At 38.8% G+C, this 24,638-nt stretch overlaps 1 protein-coding gene across 1 annotated transcript in view; it reads left to right on the top strand.

The window, feature by feature from the left end:
- LAMA3 (laminin subunit alpha 3) overlaps positions 1 to 24,638 on the top strand; it is a 172,275-nt gene that overhangs the window by 2,998 nt on the left and 144,639 nt on the right. Inside the window, exon 2 of the mRNA XM_089517180.1 lies at positions 6,722 to 6,874. Coding sequence (XP_089373306.1) covers positions 6,722 to 6,874 — 153 coding nt within the window. The remainder of the gene's footprint in view (positions 1 to 6,721; positions 6,875 to 24,638) is intronic.

Raw genomic sequence — 24,638 nt, forward strand, 5'->3', positions numbered from 1 at the left:
AATCTGCTCCTCAGAAAAAAGCCTATAAACACATGCAGTCAAAAATGGCATATATTTTATTTTATAGTTGGAAATTTGTTTTGTTCGTACAGTCTAGTTTGGAAACAGTTAATTCCTCTGATGTTCAATTCCTATGTTGGTTTTGTGTCATGGGGATTGTTTTTCACACGTGGAGGACACCGATTAGGAAAAAGCTTTTTTAATTGCATAGCAGTACTGCAGAATGATCTGCTATATGTGGTGTCAACCCAAAGAAAAGTGTTTCAACATACAGATGGGGTTTTCCAAGTACAGATGTTTTTTAACCATTATAATCTGCCACTTAACATGAGTAGCTTCTTTCATTCTTACTCAAGCTTTTGGACTGGGATGAATTAAATCATATCATTGGTTTAGTGTCTCAGGGGTAAGGAAAAGCTGGCTCTGGCAGCCCATTCAGATTTTATATCTATATGTATCATTCAGTTATGGCTACAGCAAAAGGAATATTCAAAAGACAACATTTTTTAGGGCTGGGTTAAAGAAAATATACCACCACCCCAGGTGTTTTGGCAGTAACTTGTAGTATCTTGTCTGTCTGTAAACAGAGGAAGAGTAAATCTGAACCAAAAATGATCCCTTCCATAGTGCACCACTAGTTCTTCCTGTATCTGAGAATTATCTGTGTGACTGGTTGCCAGGACTATGTCAACCTGTCCGTCATGTCATGTCATGTCATGTTCCCATCCATTTTAAAATCATCCTGAGTATTGATACTAATTGTAGATTAATATATATTTATACAAATTAATGTACGTGCAAAACAGCTGTTTCAGTTTGTGTTTTCTGTGGGACATGGATACCTCTGTTGGATCATTTGCAGAATAGAATTGATGTGAAAGGGAATGAGAGGAGGCAAAGTTGTAGCTGTGGGCTACCATTTTATAACATCAAGGTTGCAGTTGTGTACCCAGTTTTCTTTGAATTCCTTTGAAAAAGCCCTTTTGAAGGAGTATAGGTGATGTTCGATAGCCTTTCATGATCTGTGCAGTCAAAGGCTTTGCTGTAGTCTATAAAGCACATGCTGATTTTCTTTTGAAATTCCCTGGTGCGCTCCTTCAGCCATCGTATGTTTGCAATGTGGTCCCTTATGCCTCTTCCTTTCCTGATAGTGTTGATGAGGAATCTGTACTCAAGACAAGAGGCTACTGTCAGAACAGAACATGGAGAAACAGAATGGTTCCCAATTGGCAAAGGAGTCAGACAAGGCTGCATCTTATCACCCTACTTGTTCAATTTATATGCAGAACATATTGTAAGAAAAGCAGGCTTGGATACAGAAGAAGGAGTGAAAATAGGAGGAAGGAATATCAAGAATCTGAGATACGTAGTTGACACCATAATACTAGCAGAAAACCTCAAAGACCTGGAACAACTACTAAGAAAGATCAAGCAAGAAAGTGCAAAGGCAGGCCTATTGTTGAACATAAAGAAAACAAAAATAATGACCCCAGAGATCCTACAAAAAATTGATTAGACAATGAAGAAATAGAAATAGTAAGAGAATTCTCATATCTGGGATCAAATATTGATATAAATGGAGACTGCAGCCAGAAAATCAGAAGAAGATTAAGAATGGGAAGGACAGCCATGAAAGAACTAGAGAAGATCCTAATATACAGGGATATACAAGTGAGCACAAATGTTAGAACTGTATAAGCCATTGTATTCCCTGTTGCCATATATGGATCTGAGAGCTGGACAGCGAAGAAGGAGGATAGGAGGAAAATCAGCTCATTCAAAATGTAATGCTGGAGAAGAGTGCAAAGGATTTCATGGATAGCCAAAAAGACAAAACAAATGGGTCCTGGAGCAGAAATCTCCCTGGAAGCCAAGATGACAAAACTCAGGTTGTTGTACTTTGGACACATCATGAAAAGGCATGAATAACTGGAAAACACAGTAATGCTAGGAAACGTAGAGGGAGGTAGAAAGAGAGGAAGGCCACATACAAGATGGATGGAGTCTGTTGAAGAGACCATGAGTATGAGTTTGCAGGAGTTGAGCAGAGCAGTGGAGAATAGAGGGTCTTGGAGATGTCTCAGCAGGGTTGCCAAGGGTTGAGATCGACTTGAAGGCAGTTAACGACAGATAGGCAATGTGCTGTATAGGATTGTGGTCTCAGAAGTATTAAAAATCTTGTATTTAAGTGCTACCCTAGTCACCCTAAGCAATTAAGATTTGCAGTACATGAAATTCTATACAGGTGAATAGGCAAGCTAGCAGAAGAGAGAGGAAATGCTCTTTCTCTTCTTTACATCCCTGCATAGAAACCTAGTGAGATTTTATAAGGAAGACCCCTCCCTTTGCCAGCATGGAAGTGAAGAGGATCTGTGTCTTTCCTTTATTAATAAAGTTCTTTTCAGGCTAGTAACTTTGTCGAGTTGTTGTGCAGGATCCCTTTGGAGTAATATTAAAAAAAAAAAGCTTTGACTTAAGTATGGTTTCTGTGGTGCTGATTCCTTTGTCCATTTTTGAAAGTCAAGCTGTTATAGAGAGTTAACTGTGAGTTTAATATATTTTTTCATCTGTGCAAGGATAACAGAGAAGCGTTCCTTTTATTTAATATTTGTCTTAGAAATTCTGGGCAAAAGGTCAGTTGTGATGTATGCTTGATCCATGTTCCCAGAGAGATTGCTGATAGATCAGCCCTGGCACAAGGAACATGCTGGGCTGCTTACAGTATTTGTATAAATATGAATTCAGCCACAGTGCCTCTCACTCCACTTTCTAACAAAAGCCTCATTGAGACACATAGCAGGAATACTTCTGAAGTTTACAAGGCAACATTTTTGATTCTAGAATGGTGCCAAATTATTTCAAAAGGCTGGGGAAATCAACCCTGGAAAATGTGATAATAGCATGGTGTTCATACTGGCATATTGTTCTTTGCTTACTCTTGGACTGAAACGAATTTAAAATTATAAGTTAAGAAAGTTAATTTTCCAGTTATAATTGCATACAGAAATGGACACCAGGCATTAAATAGCATTGATACATACCCACATATATTAATGTGCTCAGTATAGCAGGACAGAGGGAACAAATGCACATATTTAGATACTTCTAAGCCTAATATTGGTAAGACAAGTAGCAGCAACATGAAATGTCCAGTTAACCTGAGATGCTGTTTTGAAATCATGTCCATTTAAAAGTTGTGGTAAACATTTTTGAAAATTGATTTTAATGTAATTGTTAAGAAAATAATATCTAATGTAAATCTTTAATGAACAAGAGAGTCTGGAAGGGGTCACAGTCCTCAGTCAACCTCGAAAATAAACTGAATGAGGTTCTCAGAATCCTAGAATTCTTCCATAGTTTTAGCATAAAGCATAAATGTCACTTTCAAGAAAGGATAAAGGAATAACAAGGTACATCTGTATACTCTTGATATTATTTCTGTGACTCCTACGAATCTGTTTTAGCATAGATCAGAGAAGGGACCACTGGCATGCAGCCTCTAGATATTTCCCATGTGATCTGCAAATTGGTTCTACTGTTACCTATGCTTAGTGATTGAAAATAAGAAATAGAAAGGTTTGAAGAGACTGGGAAGTTATTGCTTGGCAGTGGGCCTATACTCTGAGGTTTAGGAAGCTATTGTACAAGTATAGTTTTTAGAGCTTGGGATAGAATAGTTTGCATGATTATTTAGAACAGTGGTTCCCAACCTTCCTAATGCCGCGACCCCTTAATACAGTTCCTCATGTTGTGGTGACCCAAACCCATGAAATTATTTTCATTGCTACTTCATAACTGTAATTAAATAGATGTTTTCCAATGGCCTTAGGCGACCCCCATGAAAGAGTCATTTGACCCCCGAAGGGGTCCCGACCCACAGGTTGGGAACCACTGATTTAGAAGTAAACTCTGCTGAACTCAGTGAGTCTTACATTTGACTGGACATGCATAGAATTGTACAGTCCTCATGGGAAGAGATAACTCTAGTGACTGATGGGTAATAGGATGTGCTCAGGGAAAGTGTGAATTCAAGACTTGACCAAGAAATATGTGGAAGGAAATGGAGTGAGAGAAATGCTTTGGCAGTGGGAATGTAGATCGGTGGTAAAGCACATGCAGAAGGGCCCAGATTCAATACCTGGTTCATGTGAGATTTATATTCCCTCTAACATTTCATAAATGAAAAATGGGACATGTGTGGCCAACCAAGCTCAGAATGTGATCAAAATGACAAAAGTCATTAATGATGAAGAGCGTATGAGGCACCAAAGTACTGGCAGAAAACATCACTTGGAACTTGGAACAATTATTAAAGAAGGTCAAAGAAGAAAGTGCAAAGGCAGGCTTAATGCTCAAACAACTACACCATGCTAGCCCACATCAAATCCCCAGAGATCAAACAAGGGGCTTTCAGTCTTTAGCATGCTCTTGCTTTTCTTTTTCTCCCTGTGTTTTAATCTGTTCCAAACCACAGACTGTGTTTGTACATGTACATATACCTTTGTTTGCAACAACTTTCCTGAAGTTGTGATGGCTAATTCATTTAAATACAAGGGGACATCCCTAACTATCTTCTAACTGTGGTTTCCCATTGAACGAATACCGACCAAAAATTCTGGGATATTTACTGAGTTATAACAATGAAGGTGGTTAGTCAGCATGGGTAACACCAATTAGAGATCAACTGTCTCTTGTTTGTGAAATGAAGTGCCTTTACTAGTTATAAAGCTCTTTCTATGATCCATTGTTGGCTTTGCAAAATGTTGCTGTCTCGTAAGTTCATCAACTTCTAAAGAATTGCAAAGGATAATATGAGGGATGATCTTGATGACAGAACTTCAAGAAGTATACCTTAAGGCAACCTTCCCCAATTAGTGAATTCCCAGTGTGTTGGATTATAAATCCAAAGATTCCTGTCCATTGGACATGCTCACTGGGCTGATGGAATTGAAGCACAAAACAGCTGGATGTCACCAGGCTGTAGAGCAGTGCTTTAAAAAGTACGGCTATTGCTTACATCCAGATTAATGACAAAAGATAAATCCAATAGCATATGACAATGGGACTGTCTCCCCGTTTTGTCTTCGTTGTGGTTCCCGAAAATCTACTTTAGAGGGTTTCCAACCAGGGGACTGCAGGAGAGAGGGAGGATTGTCAGTCCCTCCTGGTTCTTTTGCTGGTAGGAATGTTGTCTCCAGAGGAACTTCACCTGCTTGACTGGAGTTTCCAGCATCTTTAAGTCTGATAAGCATATTTCCCAAAGGTTCCATATATATGCTTTACAGGGTAGTCTTATACCAGACCTGTATGTTGACCTGTTTCCATTTGTTTTATTTATTTATTTATTTATTTATTTATTTATTTATTTATTTATTTATTTATTTATTTATTTTTGGATTGAGAATCTTGCTGTGTATACTCATGCTCTTGAAAACTCAAGGGCATAAGGGTATTGCGATAAAAAAATACATGTGGAACTACTTTGCTGAATTCCAACTTAAATCTAGATCATGTTCCCAATCTCCTGGAACTGAAATGTGTATATTACCAGACAGACTACAGTGTGGAATGCTGTTTGGCAGATTGTGCCAATGAGAAACAGAGGGAAAGATTTTTTTCCAACAGCTTTTCCCCCCTTTTTTTAAGCTGCCATCTTTGTTGGCAGCTGTTATGGAATGTACTTTAAATAACTGAAATGCTTGTTATTCCAGAAGAATTCTTTGATGTATGTTAGGAGCATTATTAAACATTGCCCTCAGAACTCCAAGTGACCTAGTTAAGGTGAAACAGCTCTCTTACTGTCTCATCTTGAATAACTAAGGTGAAGTAAAGGTGGGAAGAGACCTACACCCCTTGGTTTTTTTCTTCTATACTAACCATTCTGTGCCTACATATGGTGAATCCAGACACTGCAAGATCATGGAGATCAAATGTTTCTGGATTGTTCTTCCATGTTTCTTCCAACACTTACAGACTACGTAATTATAGCACTATGATTCCATTTTAACTCCTGGCAACATCCTAGGGAATCCAAGTGCTTGTACTTTAGGGAGGGGTATTTAGAATTATCAGCCATAGAGTTCTAACGCCTCCCCAAATGACAAACCCTAGGATTCCCTAGGATGCAGCCATGGCAATTAAATTGGAATCATAGCGTTATAACTATCCAAAATGAAAGGGACCCTGATTTATGATGACTTCCCACCCACCTAATAAAGTAAAATTGCAGCACAAACCAGTGTAGATAGATCTCTGGAAGGCAGAGAAGCCTATGAAGCTTTTAAGGCAATTGTGCCATCAATTACATTTTTCCTTTACCCTTGTTTATTAAAGGATAAAATCTGTGAAAAGTTCCCCATGAGATACAGAATCTGTTTATTGTTGAGGGACACATTATTTATTTTCTTTCATAACTGTGTTATTTTGAAACTTATGAGAAAACTTTGTGGGGGGATTTTAGCCCTGGGGAAGGGCATTATTAGATAATATAACACTGTATTATTGTCTGGAGCAACAATTTTAATTTTGCCTACAGGTGTTTGCTCCTGAGAATGGAAGCAACTACATGTAGTTATCTCTGCCCGTCAACCATTCTCAGTATTTCTTTGAAGTACCACAGGGGAAACAGCACCAAACAGCTCCTTGATTTTTCCACAACAATTTAAAACAAATTGTTAATGGTCATGTTCAGATTGTCTTATCTGGTTTTCTTCTCTTTCAGGGCCAGTTTTGTGACTATTGTAATGCTGCTGATCCAAAGAAAGCGCACCCGATAACCAATGCTATAGATGGGACAGAGCGCTGGTGGCAAAGTCCGTCTCTCTCGTTAGGTTTGAAGTATGATGAAGTTAATGTTACTTTAGATCTAGGACAGGTAAGTGTCCTAGCTTTCTTCTCTCCATGGTGTTGATTATGACCATTTTCTTTGTCTGTGGCTTATACAGTAGGTAAATTGAAAGCTGTTTTGTGTTGAAGTTGTTTTTCTGTACAAACGACATTTGATGAGGGGACATTCTAAAACAGTAAAATAACCAAGTTATATTGAAGTGAGTATAGTTTCCCCAAGAATGTTGACTGGTTATTGAGTTGACTGGATGAGAGCTTATCTGTTTTCTGTTTTAATTTTTTAACCTCCCTTCAGTTCCAGGAGTGAGAAAAAGGCAGGTTATAAACTACAGCAATTGTATCTTAACATTTTGGTTTCATTGGACCAAAGCACACTGCGGAAATAATCCAGTTTGAGACCGTTTTAACTGCCCTGGCTCAGTGCTAGGGAATTCTGGGAACTGTAGCTTGTTGTGGTGCCAGAGCTCTGACAGAGAAATTTGGCAAGTCCATTGAAAAGTATAACATCTCTTCATATCTATGTATCCTTAGATAATATTCTTTGGTAACATACCAATTAACTAATTAGGAAATTGAACAGCAAACAAGGTAGAACAGTAAGGTGTACATTAGTCAATACAAGTAGCAGACCCCGCAGGTTTACACTGAAATCCTAACACCAAGATGCACTGGCTATAAAGTGGGTCAGAACTAGTCATAAATCTCTTCTGCTGGCAGAAATTTCTGTCTTATTATAGAAATCCATCAACAGAACAACACACCAGCATAAGTATTCCAACTCTGCTGGCAGAATAACCTAAAAGGGGCTTGAGAAGCAGAGAGGAGCTACGCTATGTCTGATCCAAACCTCCTCCAGCCCCAAGAACATAGCCATGATACTGGTTCAAAGTTAGTTGAGGGGAAGGATACTACAAAGTAATTTCTAAGATCTTCAGACTGATTTGGACTCAGCACAGCTTCTGAGGGTTTCTTACTCCCCCCCAAAAAGAGGATCTCTTGGTAGAAGAACATTTTAGTTGGCAGAAGGGGCTTGTGCCTAATCTTGCTCCCTATGACCACAGCATCTTTAAGTTAGAATTGCACTGTTAGTCTTGCAAGAGAAATTTTTCATATTATGTAAGGCATGCTAGACCATCATAACCTCATATCCATTTGGATTCTGAAAACTTCTTGCATTTATCAGACACTCTGTATCAACTTTTACTACGCCCTTTTGAAATGAATCTGATGCACAATTTCCGAAACAGTGCACTGAACTGTCATGCCTCTCAACTTTTACATCATGTAAAAAGTTCTGCTGGTGATACACACCCATACATATATCTGCCTGATCTGTATGATATTTCCCTTCTGTGGTGGTTAAATGGAAGGATCATATAAGAGGGGCCAGACAATGTAAAGTTACTTTTAAAAACAATTAGTTATAGTTGTAGTTGGGGAGCATAGTTAGTTAATGTTACATAGTTACATCTTTTTTTTAAAAAAGAACAACATTAATTTATGTGCTTATTTTTGAAATGTAACCAAATAATTACTTGTTAGCTGCTTTATCATGTGAATGCGATTAAGTTATTGGCTTGTAATACAAAACACTCATGTGTAATAAGGCTGCACCTATCAGTAAACTATAAATAATAATAAAAATATAATAATATTTATTGCTTTATACCCTGCTCTTCAGCCAAAAGGCTATCAGAGCAGCTTACAAATTGTTAATTAGATATTTCCCTGCCCTCAGGATTATATTCTAAAGAGACAAGACACAAAAGGAGAAGGGAATGGCAGTGGGGAAGGGGGAAAAATCCAGCAGATCTTCTCTCCCTCTGATGCCTGGACCACAGCAGATGGGCTCTTCTTACTCTGATTAGGCCCGATGGAGCTGGCTTGCCTTTCTCTCCCTCTGGATGGTGGATGGGGGGGAGGGCCTTCATCTTTCAGGCAAGGCTTGATGGAGCTGACCTGCCCTTCTCTCCCTCTGAAAGCAAAAGTAACCAAAAGTAACCCAAATTTGTTATAATGAAAGGGTAAAATTATTTTATAGTTTCCTGAGATGAGACATGGGGGACCACAGTAGGACAAGAGGATTACCTGTTGGAACCACACTAAGGTGGTGGTACTGAGAGATTTCATCAATCTACTTTTGTGGAGAGTTCTTTTACCCTTAAGATTCCTCTCTGGATCTGTCACTTGACTCTTAAGGTGACCCCAGTATTGGACAAATGGATGTATTTATTGCTATGTTGAGTTTGGTGGTGCATGCTTGATTTTCCTCGTTAATTCTTAAATAAAAATAAATCTAGACCTATAAATCTATTGTGATCTTATCTATTCTTAGCCCTAGCCCTAAATGGCCCTATTTCTAACAGTCCCTCTCAAGATTTAGTCCATTCCTATCTGCCCCTTTGTTTCTGACTGGCCCTATCTGACATAAAAGTTTTGTATTCTTTCTCCTATAGCCTCCCCTTGCACATAGGCTGTGATTGGCCAACTGTACTTAGGCCATGGATGCTAATGATTTAGTGCTTCTTCACATATGTTAATAATATAAACATGCCTATGGGATGCCTGATTGGATGACTGTGAATTTAAGTTCAGCAAGACTTTCTTGAACTACCATCAAGCCTTCCATGGAAGGTTCCACCCTTACATCATCTGCCAGGGCAGGCCCTATTATTATTACAAATTCAGGCAGAAGATCTGCAGTCTCATGAAAGGGCAATCAATTGATAGTTATTTGTCACATTTTTACTGCCTTGGGCATCAAAACAGCTTAGTTGGTTTTAAGTACCATATACTTTGGCTTTAGTGGGTGGCACTATTTGCTGGTCCACCTCAGACAGCAAAATGTCTGGCCCTAGTCCTATTATCTCTCTCTGAAATAGGTCAGGGTTGACGTTAGTCAACAGTGCCAGTGACTTCTACTAATTAAGTGTGTTCAAAACTAAACTTGCATTGAGATGCTGAATATTAGCTATTGAATGAATGGACTGACCTCTCAAGAAAGGAAGACTGCCAACAGATTAAAAGACTTGGACTAATTTGTGTTCAATATATAATGGTTTATCCAGGAGAATATATAAAATGAATATTGTGGTTACTCTGTTCTGCAGAACAGACTGAATAGATGCAGACAGCAAATTAACTGTGACTTTTTTGTTCCATCCATTAAAGAAGTGTTTAATAATTCAACTGCTTGAGTCTGAAGCATATCAGAATGATTTATGCCTGGGATTTTCTGCAACTTCAGGAGCTAACATCTACTCTGCATACAACTTCCCCTCCTCCTTCCCCAGAGCTTGGAAAACTTTGTTTTGGGGTGGAATTTTTCAGAATTTCCCTGCCATTATGGCTACTAGAGCTTTTGGGACTTGTAGTCTACCAATAGTTTTCCTAAGATGTGGTTCCCCCTACCCAAATGTCAATCCTCCATATTCACAGATTTTTTTTTTGTCCATGGATTCAAGCATCCACAGCTTGAAAATGTCCCAAAAAGATATCAGTTCCAAATAGCAAACCTTGATTGTAAGGGACACCATTTTACCATGCCATTATATTTAATAGGACTTGAGCATCCACAGATTTTGCTATCCACAGCAGGTCCTGGAACCAAACCCCAGTGGATAACACAGGCTCGTCCTTAAATTGTGGTGAACACAATTTCAGTGACACTATCAGTCTGATCCAATGCATTTTTATCCAATTACTAATGTAACACACATATGCATGCACAATGTTGATGATAACAAAAACATCAGGAGATTCAGGAAATTACTGAGGAAGAAGAGGAAGTAACATACACCTTTTTCCTGTAGTACTGAGCGCCTGTCTTATAAGTGGCTTGGAGCACTTGCATTGACTAAACCATTTGTAATCTGCCCTTGCTTGCCAGAGTCCCAGTGTGACTCTCTAGGGTGAAACACAAGGGCACAACCCCTTCCCCATGATAATGTTTTCTGGTATTTCCCAGCTTTTGTACATGTTTAAAAATATAGAAATGCTCTTCTAAATGCCTAATTACTGGCAGTAAGAGCTCTGAGATAAAGTATATAAAGGATTTTTCATCCCACCCTGTTGCCTTTAGCTTTTTTTAAAAAAAAAAAACCAAACAAAAAAACCCATAGGATTCAAATGAGTCAATGAGCACATCTTTACTCAGGGGAAGAAGGAAGATGGCACACAAAGAAAAGCAAAAAGGAGATAGAGAAACGTATAATTCCTTTCATTTCTGAAAAGCCTTCCAGTAACAGATTAGCCTCTAGCCAAGGTCCACGGCATTCTACACATTCCTGACAGGTCAATGATGTTCCACTTGGCAAGCATCTCTAGGAGGTTTCTATACCATTCTCCTACCATAGGCTGCACTGTACCTTGTGACTCATACTAGCACAGCTAATGATAGATCACTTGCCCCTGAGCTTTGTCTGCCTTCTGTTTAGATTGGCAGTGTCCTCAGTTGAAAAATCACTAGGGAACTGCTGCTATACTCCACACTAAGTACTGCTAGTGGATCCCTTATAACATGAGAGAAGGCACCTGACTGTTCTCTAGGCTTCTTCATGAGAGGCAAAGAACCTAAAAAGCCTTTCACAGGTAGATTCAAGCATGGAGCGTTTAGTCATAGTGGAGACTATTGTATGCACTATGCTATCCTTCTTGCAAATTAGAAATTCCATCAATGTCCTCTACACCCTACCCAACATTGGAATGTGGCCCTCTAGAACTTACAGATAAGTGAATTTGACTGTTGGATTGAAAAAGGCTCCCTACTCTTAAACAATGTGTAGGTATAGACAAAATATTATAGTATAATAATAACACTATACTAGTCTAATTTTATTTTAATGCCTGCTTTTGTTTTTATTGTATTTTTTAAAATCCTAAGCTGCTTTGTGTCCTAATTTTGCAAAAAAGTGGGATATAAATAAATATAATAAATAAACAAATAAATAATAGAACATAAAATTAGTGTTTAACAAACTAACAAATCACAGCTAATTAATCTATTGATATATCAATAATAAAGCCAACAAAAATCAGAGCAGCCACAAAATATGATTTGGTTATAATCAGGCTTAGGGGCAGCCTGGACTATCCTGGATGCTGAGCTACCCTGGCCTTCCTCCATTACCACAGGCCCTATGTTCAGATGCTCGGCTGCTGTTTGCATGCACATCCCACTGTGCTGCCAGGCACATCCACTGCGGTCTTAGTTATATTTTGAGAACCTATTGAAACCAGCAGGACAAATCAGTGACTGATGACTCAAAATCCTTTTATTTCATCAGGTCTTTTCCATGAATGATTAAGACTTAAAACTACGAAGAGTTTCTTCCAGAGCACCAGTGACAGAGGTGCTGGGTGGCAGGGGTGGGTGGGACCAAAATGCCTCTTTCCCTGTTGCAGCTATTCTTGTTGCTGTACAAATTGCCTCTGCTCTACTTGCAGAGTCTGCACTGGGATTTATCCAGTTTATTCAAGCATGCTGTTTTTCATTTCTCTCATGCTAGATCAAATATGTACTGCATTGTTGGAAGTCATGCACTGCATTATAAAATAGCCATTAAAATATGCACAATTAGAGGAAAGGGGTTTCAAAATCCAAAGCAAACACTTTTCAAATGCAGTGTTCCTCCTATTCTTTCTTAGTGACTCCCTTCCTTCCTTCTCTACAAATGTAGATTTTTAGAACTTTTTGAAGGACGGGAAGCTTCAGGCTTTACTTTCACATAGCTAAACACTCTGATTTGTAGACCTTTTTGTAGTGCTGCTCTGTAATGGGAACTTGGAAGTTGCCAATGTTTTCACAGAGTATAGCAGTCTCTCTGATCATGTCAGTCATTGGTGTTGCCTCTGTTTACAAATATTTAAGATCATAATGGAAGCTACAAAACAGGTCTGTAGCAGACAATAAAACCACTAATCCTGGATGAAACTTCTAGAGTAAGACGCTTCACCTCAAAGACTTTCATCCATAGCCAGCTACAGATCCTTTTCCCTATCTTATTTTAGATTCAAACTATGTTGCTCTGATCCTCTAGTAATTCTAGTCAATGTAGGGATGGCTTAAACTGTCAGTTTCACTTTTTCTCACATTCAGTTTTGACCCATCAGTGAACGTTGGCAAGTTCTTATCAAAACCAAACATTTTTTTACCCATCTGCAGCAGCACACAATTCCCAGCGTGAAGAGGATCATGTTGTATGTTTTCATGTCTTGAAGCTGCTGAAGAAGAGGAGTTTGTCAGAAAAAAAGAAAAGAAATGGCAGCTCTAATTAATCTCTGCATGAATCTGCATAGCAGCATTGTTGAATACACAGTGATTCAAATCCAAATATTTTAGGGATAAGCATTCAAAGCATTGTGCTTGGATGAATTCATTTGTTGGTTTTGCTTTCTTGTGCATTCACATTTTAAACCCCCCATGTTCTTATTTATGAAGACATTTGTGAACTTAATAAAATTTTCAGTGTCCCTAAATCAGCCTCACATTCCTGAGGTCATTAAAGGAAATCTGCAGAGTTTTGGACCATTAAGGAAAATTTCCTCAGCCTTCAAGCAAGATAAGCATTTTTAAAATGTCCCCAAGGAACCTGCCAGTCATAACCTTAGTGACAGACCCAAGATAGTGCATGCAAACAAGAATAGCAATCCATAAGAGTAAGTTGTGTGGCCTGAATACCATAAAGGCACCAGATTCCATCTGATCTTGAAAGCTTAGCAGAGTCAGTACTGATTCAGTTCTTGGATAGGAGATCACTGATACCAGGTGATGCAGACTATATTTCAGAGGAACGTACTAGCAATGCCTCCTCTAAATATTCCTTGAGAAAGCCCTTGCTTTGTCTTTACAGCTCTCTTGTCTCTCGCTGCCTCCTCCACATTGTTACCAAAGCTGTTTCCCTCTTCCCCATTTCCTTTACTTTTATTTAGCCCCAGCCTCATGAGGCTGTGTTAAGCAGTGTAATAAATGGGCTTTCCTAGTATCTGGGCATCATAGCGGAGGGGTATAGTCTTCTTTCCAGGTAAATAAAGGGTTAATAAAGTGTTGGATTTTAAGTTGCATTTATTAGCATAAGCATCACGGAGAAGACAGTTGACGGCCAGTGAGAAGAGAATTGAACAAAGAAAGAACAAAGAGGGACAACTACAAGTATCCTTGTCCCATCTAAGGGAAGCTGGTAAAGTCTGGACAAAGTCATCCAGACTCCCAGCTTCTCCCATGAATATCCAGAATCTGAATTGCATCTGTATCGTGAGTAGAATAGGAAGATGTTTTAGCTATATACATTAGGGAATTGTATATTTCTTTTTTCAGACTTGGCTGAATATGATCTAGGCTGTTGTAACTTCATAACTTTAAGTAACTTCCTGACAGATGATGCCTTCATATTGGGATATCCTTTTGATATGTGTATTACTGCTTAGAATAAAACTTCCTTTACAGACCTCCTTTTGTTCACACAGGCCTGGCTCAGTCTTGTCTTCCCCAGAGATGTGGGAGCACAGTCTCTGCAGAGTAAGAGGTAGAAAGTGTAAGTTGAAAGCCCAGTAATGTCCCACTGAGTTACTGGGTCACATGAACCAAAATCAGTGGGTGGTGGCAGCTCAGATAGATGGTCTCTAGAGGTACCATCTTATTCAGCAGAAACCAGTCCAGAGGGGATCCTAGAACACCATAGGCAGGAATATTCTTATTAAGTGTTGAGAAGCATATCTTCAGTTCCCCAAATATTCCTTTATGTTTCTAGACAGTATTTGGGCTGTATAACCCCATTCATTCATGCTTTCAAGCTTGTTTAACTTTCCTTGAGATGGAAGATGTTGCTTTTTTGTTTTTAAGGTGTACAGTTAGGATTGTGGTGATTGATTTAATTATTGTTTATAGTCACTGATTTAATGGCATCCAATTCTGAATGGGTAATGAGTTTGCAGGGGGTAAATAGGGTTACTTCTGACCCTTCAGTGAAACCCTTTGCTCCAGGAACATTTTGGAATCCATAGGCTGAGTTTGAAAAGATCCAGTTTCATTGTGCATAGAGTTTCCAGTGTAGGGGATTGGCTATAAAGAGTTCCTTTTCCTACACTAGAAACCTTTCATGCAATCATAACTTCTGAGTCAGGCAGTTTTGACATTGTCCATGGACTCAACCTATTGTCTCAGTTTAAGAGTTTTGCCAGCATTCAAGGCATCAGTATGGGATGGTAGTAGTAGTGGTGAAAATTGATGTTGGAAGCCAATCTGTGCATGATGTATCCTCATACAAGGAAAATTAGGGAAGATCATTCAGAACCATTCCACCCTCTAAATAAGGGAGAAGCAACTGTGGTGAATCAAGGGCCCAATTTTCAATTCCTAACTGGATGCCCAGGAGCAAAATAGGCCGACAAAAACATAGCAAAATGGGATGGAAAGGACCAGAACTGGAAAGAGATCCATGTCAGGTTTTGAAAAATGTTTATGTTGAGAGGTAAAGGGAAGTCTTTTTTAAATGGTAAATTCCTAATCCTTGGGCCACCTTTGCTTGCCCTAAACTAGTTTGGTGACACAGGACCAAAACACACTGCAGAAATAACCCATTTCGAGACCACTTTAACTGCCCTGGCTCAGCACGTGGAGTCCTGGGAAATGTAGTTTATTGTGGTCCCAGAGCTCACTGACGGAGAAGGCTAACTGTCTCACAAAACTACCATTCCCAGTATTCCCTAGCATTGAGCCAGGGCAGCTAAAGTCGGTTATTTCTGCAGTGTGTTTTGGACCACAGTTTCTTTTGATATAAATAAATACAGGATAATGATTCAGTGGCACTAGATTCTGCTCTGTCTTGCTCTACTTTACTCTTGTTCTCCCAGGATTTATATTGGATTTACTTTTCCCAAATGTAGGCACAGACGTGTGTGCTCTCCGATACATCTCTGTAAGCCTGAAAGGGCAGTAAAATGCTGAAAATGTGTGGGAAGAATATTCACTGAAATATTTAAAAGGGTAACAGAAAGAAAACTGTGAAATTAGCACTAGAGGCCATTGATTTAAACTCTAGGAAATTAATGTTAAACATTTGGAAAATGTCCCAGTTAACAGAGCAATTAAGCAGTGGAATGCACTGCTAAGGGACTTGGTGAAATATTCTTCCTTACCAATTTACAAAAAAAAAGAAAAAAGAAAAAAAAAGATTACATAAGTATCTCTTGAATTTCATTTAAATAGCATTTATTTAATAGGTTAGATTAAATATCCTGCCAAGTCTGTTACTTGTAACTTGCCTAATTGTATGTGGCTATAGATTGTCAAATATCAGACTGATGACAGTTTAAAATTTTGGGAGGTAGAAGAATGTTTGTCTATCTGTTGCTGTAAAGTTTGCAGAATATTTTACAACTTAATTTCCTGAATACTGATTACCCAAATTCACTGCCACTCTCTTGCTATGTGTAGACAACAATCTGTCCTTACCATGCCACATCTATGGGATTAAATGGTATTAATGTGGACTTTGTGTTGCTCTTACAATAAATTCTAAGAAAATAGTACCACATTCATCTTTTGTACTGGAATTCTTTAGTCCTGAATTTTGGTGCTTTGCAGAAGATTATGAGACCAGTTCATTATTCACTATTGAGCTGTTACTCCAGAAACGTAAACCCCTGTTTATCTCTAGCTAGGGTTATTGTTCTTAATGCTAAACAGAGAATAAGGGATCAATGTCAGGATATGCAGGTTAGCATAGTAAATTGTGACTGGATGAAGGTGTAGCAAATGGCAGGTGTAACCAGGATAAGGTAAGCCTGAAATTAGTAGTTAAGAGAGCAATTGGCCAATTTGTCCAGGTGGCTATGATAGCCGATCTGCACACTATAACTGCTTTGGAAGTTTGGGAGCATATTAGTAATGCACTGTTCTCCATGCTGCTGGAGCATAGAGGGATATGTAGTGCTCTCCATGATAGTACATGCTGCTGGGAATGGTAATGTTGTTCATACTGAGTTAGTATGCTGATGTACTAGAAGCTATGCTATGTTTATTTTTGCTCTTTTGTACCTAGCCATTCTACTATGTTTTTTGCTTCAAGTATTTTATGACTCTGCTGAGTAAAGCTATTTTTGTTAACATACCTCTAAGACTCTGCTGTTGTTATTTTTTACCTCAACATACACCCCAACAATGAAAGCAGTGCTTCCCAAGCTAGCCAATGTGAGGAGCAAGCAAAAATGTGGTTCAAATGTCAAGGAACAGTACCATATTTTTGTTCATAGGCCACACCTATTTCTTTCTTCCCAGGGAAACTCACCAGGGACTGGCAGCCAATTGCTTGTGGACTGGCACCAGTCTAAGGGCCACCATTTTGAGGAGTATTGGGTTAAAGCACTGCTGAGAAATCATTTGCAGGAGGAATTGGCTAATTAGGGAAAGATTTTGCATTCCCTCCTATTTGCAGGTTTCTTCCTGCAGATTAGCCCCTTCTGTAATTTGCAACTGAAAGCAGTCAGGTCTCTGCTTGCTTACAGATCAAAAAAACATTTCCCCTGTCTTATTGGTTTTTTTCCCAGATCTACATCTTGCACAAACTGTATATGGTGGAGGGGCATTGACTTGCCTCCTTTACGTTGCAATGCAGTAATTTACTTGTTTTTATCATTGATTTATGGTTTGCATCAGGGTCAAAACTCAAAGGAAAATTTTGACATCGACAGTCTGAAAAAAGAACACAGTCCTCTGTGTTCATGGCCTTCCCTGCATGATGAAACAACCTGCCTCAGGCAAGGCTGAGAAGAGATGCACTGTAGATGAATTCAGGACCTGTTATCTTAATGGTGCAGGAAGACCTAGAATGATGGTGTAGATGGGGCAACATTTGTGTTTTGAGTCAGCCACCGGGGGGGGGGGGGGGGAGCCATGACCAGTAAAGTTTATCATTGCCTATTAATAACAGACAAAAATGAAATACTACTGTATATACTCAACTATAAGTTGACATTGTGTATAAGTCGAGGGGAGGTTTTGGGGCCAAAATTAGGGATTTTGATATAAGCCAAGGATAAGTTGAGGGTATCTCTTGCTCCCCCTCTGCAGTGTGGCTGCCCCTTCAGAGGACGTCTGGAGCATAGCCAGTCTGAGGAAGGGAGGGAAGCAAACGTTTCTGTCCCAAGCCCTTCCTCAGCCCAGCTCTCCCTCTGGGAACATCCAGAGCACAGCCAGGCTGAGGAAGGAGGGGAAGCAAATGTCCCCCTCCCAAGCCTTTCCTCATCCCAGCTGACAGGACAGACAGGCTGAGGAAGGAGGGGAAGCAAAGGTTTCCCTCCCAAGCCCTTCCTCAGCCCAGCTGTTCCTTTGGGAGACAGCCGGGCTACACAAGACTCTCAAGGAGCAAAACTTATTACCGTATTGCCCCGAGTATACGTCAACCCAGTTTTTTGGGTCATTTTTGGGGCATAAATTTCTTGACATACAGTTGAGTATATATGGTACTATGTGAGAGATTAAAATTCAAAGGTGATCTGTGTGAAATTCCTTTTGCTTTTTAAATTTCTGTTGTTTTCTTAGTTTTTAAAAAAACCAGAACAATAATGTTCCTTGAATTCTTAAGCATTTTCCCACTGATTTAAAGCAGGGTGGGCATTCTTCAGGCTTGTGGGATTAGTTTTATGTGATTTAGTGCTCACTGGTACTCTGACATTTTCCATCCAAGACCTAGTATGAAAGTATATATCTAGAATGAAATAGCTATAACAATCAATTTCTTTCTTAAATTCAGCACTATAATTTGTTGGGTGTTTGTTGTCACTTTGTTGCTGCTGTTTTAATAATTGGCAGTTAGAAATTCTTGCTAATTTACTACAAATATCCCATCCTTCATCAGAAGATATGGTTCTACTTTGGTTCAGCCAAAGTTTAAAGGGGAGAACCAACGTGGCAGTGGTTTGAGTATAAGAGTAGGTCTTTCGAGATCGGGGTTCTATTCCCTGCTCAACCACTGAGTGACCTTAGGCAAGTCACACTGTCTCAGCCCCAGAAAACCCTGTGATAGCTTCACCTTAGGGTATCCATAAACTGGAAACAACTTGAAGGTACACAATAACAAGTTTAAAGGAGTCAGTCAACAGGTCAGAGATGTCTGGAAGTTCAGCTTGTGATTCTAAAATCACCATGATGTATAATTTCTCCTTTCTCCCTATCTTGTAAACTATTTTTAAAGAATTTAGTTGTCATATTAGGAAGCTAACAATGATACTGTCAAAAAGAAAGCGTCATGAGAAAGAATAGCATAGTCTTGTCATATCAGATTAAAGATCTGTCACATAAGAGTGAAAAGAGGACAGTTGCTGAAAGCCAACCAGGGTTAAAAGGTCTCAAATCTGATCTTTCGTTGATAATTACGATCTAAATCTAAGTGAACTTGTGCAACTTCTCACTGCTACAAGAGACTGCAGTATTTTTTAAAAAAATGCTGTTGAGAGTGGCTGTATGTTGAAATATGAACCTCAGATCTTGTAAATAGATTCCACATTTGAACAAAAGTTTGAGGCTTTGCTTTAGTGTGGCTTTTTGCCATGTCACATTAGTCTAGTGCTTTGCATTCAACAATGATTAGCCAAATTTCACTGTGAAATTTGTATAGCAAACAGATTTTTTAAAGAAATAGTTTATTAGGCTGCTGTTTAGACTTTTTTCGATTATAAAGATAAAGCAAACACAAATGCTGATTAGTGTCCCCCCCCAAAGGAATAGACAGAATATTCCCCCATCCATAAAAAGCCCTTAAGCAAATTGTATAATCCCTCAAAGACCACTATGAAAATACTTCAAGATCTATTGACAACACAGACCTAACCATTACTCATAACTTGGCAAGCCTCACAATATTATTTTTACATCTACTTTTTATTTCATGGGTAATGTGTTCTACACCATTGTGGTACTTCCTCCAAAGTCTGCAGTGTTGAAAATATTTATCAAACCACATATTTGGATACTGACTATGCAGTGGTATTTGCACTTTTAAAAATAAATAAATAAATTCTTTCTGAGTCCTGAATTGGTCAGTTTTGAGCTGTAAATGTGCAAAGCAAACTCTACAGAAGTAAGTATGCTCTGCCCCAAACGTAGGCTTTACAAGTTTCAAAGTACAAAGTTCAGTGAAAGGAACTGAGCCAAGAGAATGTTTCATACAGGGAGGTCCCTCCTCACTCTCTATCACGCTAGAGGTCAGGGAATCTCATTAAAGGTGAGAATAGGATTCCCAGATGAAATAATTGTTTAATTGTTGTGTGGAAGAGGGTGTTTTAGCAAGCATTGGTTATCACACAAGCAACACCCCTCCATTAAAAGATAACAAGGAATTAAAACAATTCCATTTAAAACAGTACAGCATCCTCTGCCCATTCTTTAAAATTGTCTTTAAAAAACCTGTTGGAATAAAAAAGGTCTTTGTCTGCTGATGGAAGGACAGGGGACCATTCTGGCCCTCCTGAGAAAGGCGATCCAGAGCCTAGGGGCAGCTACTGAGAAGGCTTTCTTATGTCCCTACCAACTGTACTTGTGACAAAAGTGGGGTTGGGAAAAGGGATTCTCCTGATGATCCCAGTGCCCACCTAGGATTATATAGAGAGATACATTTTTCCAGGAAGTCTGAATGTGAACTTTAAAAAATTCCTGGGGGCTCTGGGACCACAAAAACAGTTTTGGGAGGCTGCATGTGGCCCATGGGGCACACTTTAATTCTTGAGCTACACCATTGTTTAGGCTTTTAAAAACAAACAAAAACAAAGCAGACACAATTTTTTGGTTCCTGCCTTCCCCTTTTCTCCTTCCCTTGTGCACCACAATTACAAATGTTTGATCTTGGCAAACCTTGCTGTGATTTGTGGTCCTGATTCATGGGCAATGTGGTTTGTTCAAATCGTAGTTTGTAGGTTCAGGGAAAGCAGCACAATTAGATATTTCAAGCAAGCAAGAAGAGGAGAGGGATCACCAGCTTGCTTTTACAATGCTAAGGTTGAAGTCTTGTGTATACCAATCAGGAAATTCTCTAATTGAAATCAATGGAACTTAGATCTAAGTAGAGACATGCATAGGCTTGAACTGTAAACCATGGTTTGTTTTTTGGCTATGTTGTCAGTGAGTAAAGAGAAATAGTGGATTTTGGGGGGGTTTATAGCTAAATATTGGCGTAATATTATAGAAACTATTATGAGTAGACAGTATATACAGCCAGGCTGCTTGCACTATAAATAGTGCTGTGATTCAATAAATCTTGAATGTCAAAGATTTTTGAAGACATAGTGTATCATGATAAAAACATATAAAGCAATGATTAACTTTGGTGACAATTCCCACTGAATTTAACATATTCCTATAGCTGGTTTGGAGGGACATGTAGCTTGAGGAGTTTTGTTTAAAAATTGAACTATATCTTCCAAGAGACATTTAAATTCTGAATATTTTATCAGTGAACAGTTTTCTATTCATCTATAATAATCCACCTTGCTCTTATATGTCTGTCATTCTGGGATATGAAAAACTCCCATCTGCAAATCACATCTGCTTTTTTGCCCTGTCCCTTGTTTGTATCAAGTAGCAATATTCTTTTTTGTCCTGCATAAAGTGTATTTTTGAATATTCTTCAAATGTATGCATGTTTAGTTATTCACAATTTAAAAGCATGCATGGTTGTGTGTGTATTTTATTTCTCTGAAAAGCAGTGTTGGGGTGCATCTGCACTGTAGAAATAATGCAGTTTGACACCACTTTAAGTAGTGTAGTGCCATCCTATGGAATCGTAGGATCTGTAGTTTTACAAGATCATTAGCCTTCTCTGCCACAGAATACTGGTGCCTCACAAAATACAGATCCCAGGGTTCTGTAGGATGGAGCCATGGCTGTTCAAGTAGCATCAAACTGCATTATTTCTACAGTATAGATGCATCCTAAGTCATGCAAATGTGCTAATTTCTTAAGCAAGATGCACTTTATCTTGCAGGAGTCTTGGGAGATATTTTTGTTGACAATCTTTGTTCTCAGGAAAAAGAAATAGCAAAAAACAGTAAACACGGTATTCTTGTTGTTATGTGTTTTCATCTGGCTCCATCTTATGGTCCCCCATTATAAGGTTTTGTTGGTATTCAGAGAAGGTTTGCCATTGCATTTCTCTAAGGCAGAGAGAGCATGATCTGCCCAAGGTAACCCAGTGAGTTTCTATAGCTTAGCAGGGATTCAAACCGTGGACTTCTGGAGTCCTAGTCTAACAAGAATTCTACATCATAGTGACTCTCAGACACTGGATTAGTATCCAATATATTTCTTCAGTATGCTTACCCCAAAGCGATGCCATTGGAAATCCCTGGTAAAACCATTCATTGTGATGAGAAGCAAAAGCAGAGCCTGGAAACCTTAATGTTAGTGCTAACACATTGGTTTTAAACTTTTCAGAAAAATTAATTCATTAATGTTAAACCACTAAGAATTTTTTTTGTTAATTGGTTTGCTAAGTTGCTAAATTAGAAGCATTTATCATTACTAGACATGGTATTAAGAAATGTTACTTATTATTCAAAAACAGCATTTTTGACACTTAATTATCAAATTTTAAGCTTGTTATTGAAGATGAATAAGGGGAAGCAGTGAATTTTAATGAATATTTCTAAACTAGAGCTCAGTCACCCCACGTCTCTTTCCACACCCTCTACATGTTCTGTATATGGAAAACATGAGAAGAAGTGGATCAACATCTGAGACAAAAATTGTATCTGTTTCCTTCTGAATCCAAACTGCTAACCAGTCTTTAGATTTGCATTTGATTCACTTTGGAGGAGCTGCATTTCAATTTGAACATCTGAATCAGACTCTTTTGACTGAATCTGAAGCAAAGACCTAATGGAAATACGTTCGGTAACAAATGGTCATACAAACTGCTCCAGAGTCTAAAAGTGTGAATTTGTTTGATAGGTTAAACATGTATGATTTAAGAATTGCTTGATATTTATTTTTATATAACTACAGTACATAGCAAATGCCAGCAGATTTGTTCTTAATGGAAGACAGATGAATTTGTCAACTTCTTTTAATAGAAATCTGTTTACACAGCCAAGAAAGTCAAATATGGTTAATCTTTTTTTCCATGTACTATACATAAGCAAAAGTGTGCTTGCTTAATCTTACTTTTGTTATGACAGATCTTTTTAGTATAAGTTGATTAAAGCATGTATCATGACTAGTAAAATCCTTAGCATATTTACCTTTAGACATACCTTCTATTGCATTCAGTGGGACTTGTGGTCTACTACAGAAGTTGGGACCTGTAATCTGTTAGATCTTGTCGGCTAGAACTCCCAAACAATATGGTCACTGGTTTATGTGATCTGTAGTCTCAGAACACCTAGAGTGCTCTAGGTTCCCTTCCTCTGGATATTGAGTATGGTAAGATTGTGGGCTTTGTCTTCTGTGCTTTGGGATAAACTGGATTTGGCAGGAAAAAAAATAATTCAATTTAAGAAATTTTAAGAACTTAAAATATTGTATATGGTGGAAAAGAACATAAGGTTAGGACTTTGTCCTTTTTTTCTGTCTACATTTTTATGTGTCATAAGATGGGGCTATAAATGGCAAAGTCAAAGGGAAATTAAATGCAGAAAGTACTATGATGTGGCAATTACTTGAAAACACAGTGGTGGCAATTCACAGAGCAATTTTGTTGGTAATACAAATATTTTGGCATTTACTAGCTAATTAACCAATGTAGTATGATCTAAAAATCCTTCATCCCAATTTAGGATATAGATTGTAGAATTAAAGTCAATATGTTGTATGTCTCTCTTTGAAGTTCCTATGTTGAAGAATGAGCATATTAAGCTCGATAACAGAACGTTCTAAATTATTTAAATCTCTACCTGTTTACACCCCTGTTTGTGATAACTGCTATTTCTAACATCTTATTTGAATCGATTTGTGTGCATTGAGACTGGCCTGTTTGTTGAAGGCAGAAGGCCATTCTTGGAAAATACTATATGGGGATATACAGCCGCACACCTTTGCCCCTGGTCAGTGCCGCAGCAGCAGTATGCTGTGGCACCGACCTGCTCCCTAAAAAGAAGCCACTCTAGGCAGCTTCTTTGAAGGGGTGCCATGATGATGCTCCTTTTGGCCCGCACTGTTTGGGCACTTGGACACCTATGCGTCATCATGGTGCACCCCGTATGGTGCATGGGCAGCGAAAGTAGGGCTGGGCGTGTGTAACCCTATCTCAGCCCTCGATACCTCAACCCTATCTAGCCCTACCTTCAGGTCGAGGCTGGCACAAAGTGCCATTCTGTTTAAGGCTTTTGTTACACTGGAAGATCTGGAGGTGAATCAACCCTTCATACTGTAGCTGTGACATTATTAGGTCTTTTAATAGTGTTGCCTGAGCAGATGTTGCTACAAGTTGGCATCTGGATTTGTTGCAGGATCTGGTACTTGTGTCTGTGTATCTGTTTGTACATGGTTTGTTGATGCTTGTGAGTGGCTGATCTAGATTAGGCACAATAAATGCTCAGTGTCTGTGAGAGAGAAAAAGCATTGATTCATTCCTGAATTCACATTGATTCACTCCTGAATCCAGAATTAGGTGTCCAGCATCAATCACATAGCTGGGTGCCTCGTTCTGACCTCAGAGTGTGTGACTAGCTGGTGCTGCATTGGGCAGCACAGCGGGACATATTTTAAACAGATGCATGGCATTGGAATAGAGGACTTGGGATCTTCCAGGAAGATACAGAGCAAACAGTGAGTTTCCAAAATCCATTCTAAGAAGTATATATCC

The sequence above is a fragment of the Sceloporus occidentalis genome, unplaced genomic scaffold (assembly GCF_023333645.1).
Source record: "Sceloporus occidentalis isolate IW3139 unplaced genomic scaffold, rSceOcc1.0.p SCAF_3, whole genome shotgun sequence".
NCBI classification, from domain to species: domain Eukaryota; kingdom Metazoa; phylum Chordata; class Lepidosauria; order Squamata; family Phrynosomatidae; genus Sceloporus; species Sceloporus occidentalis.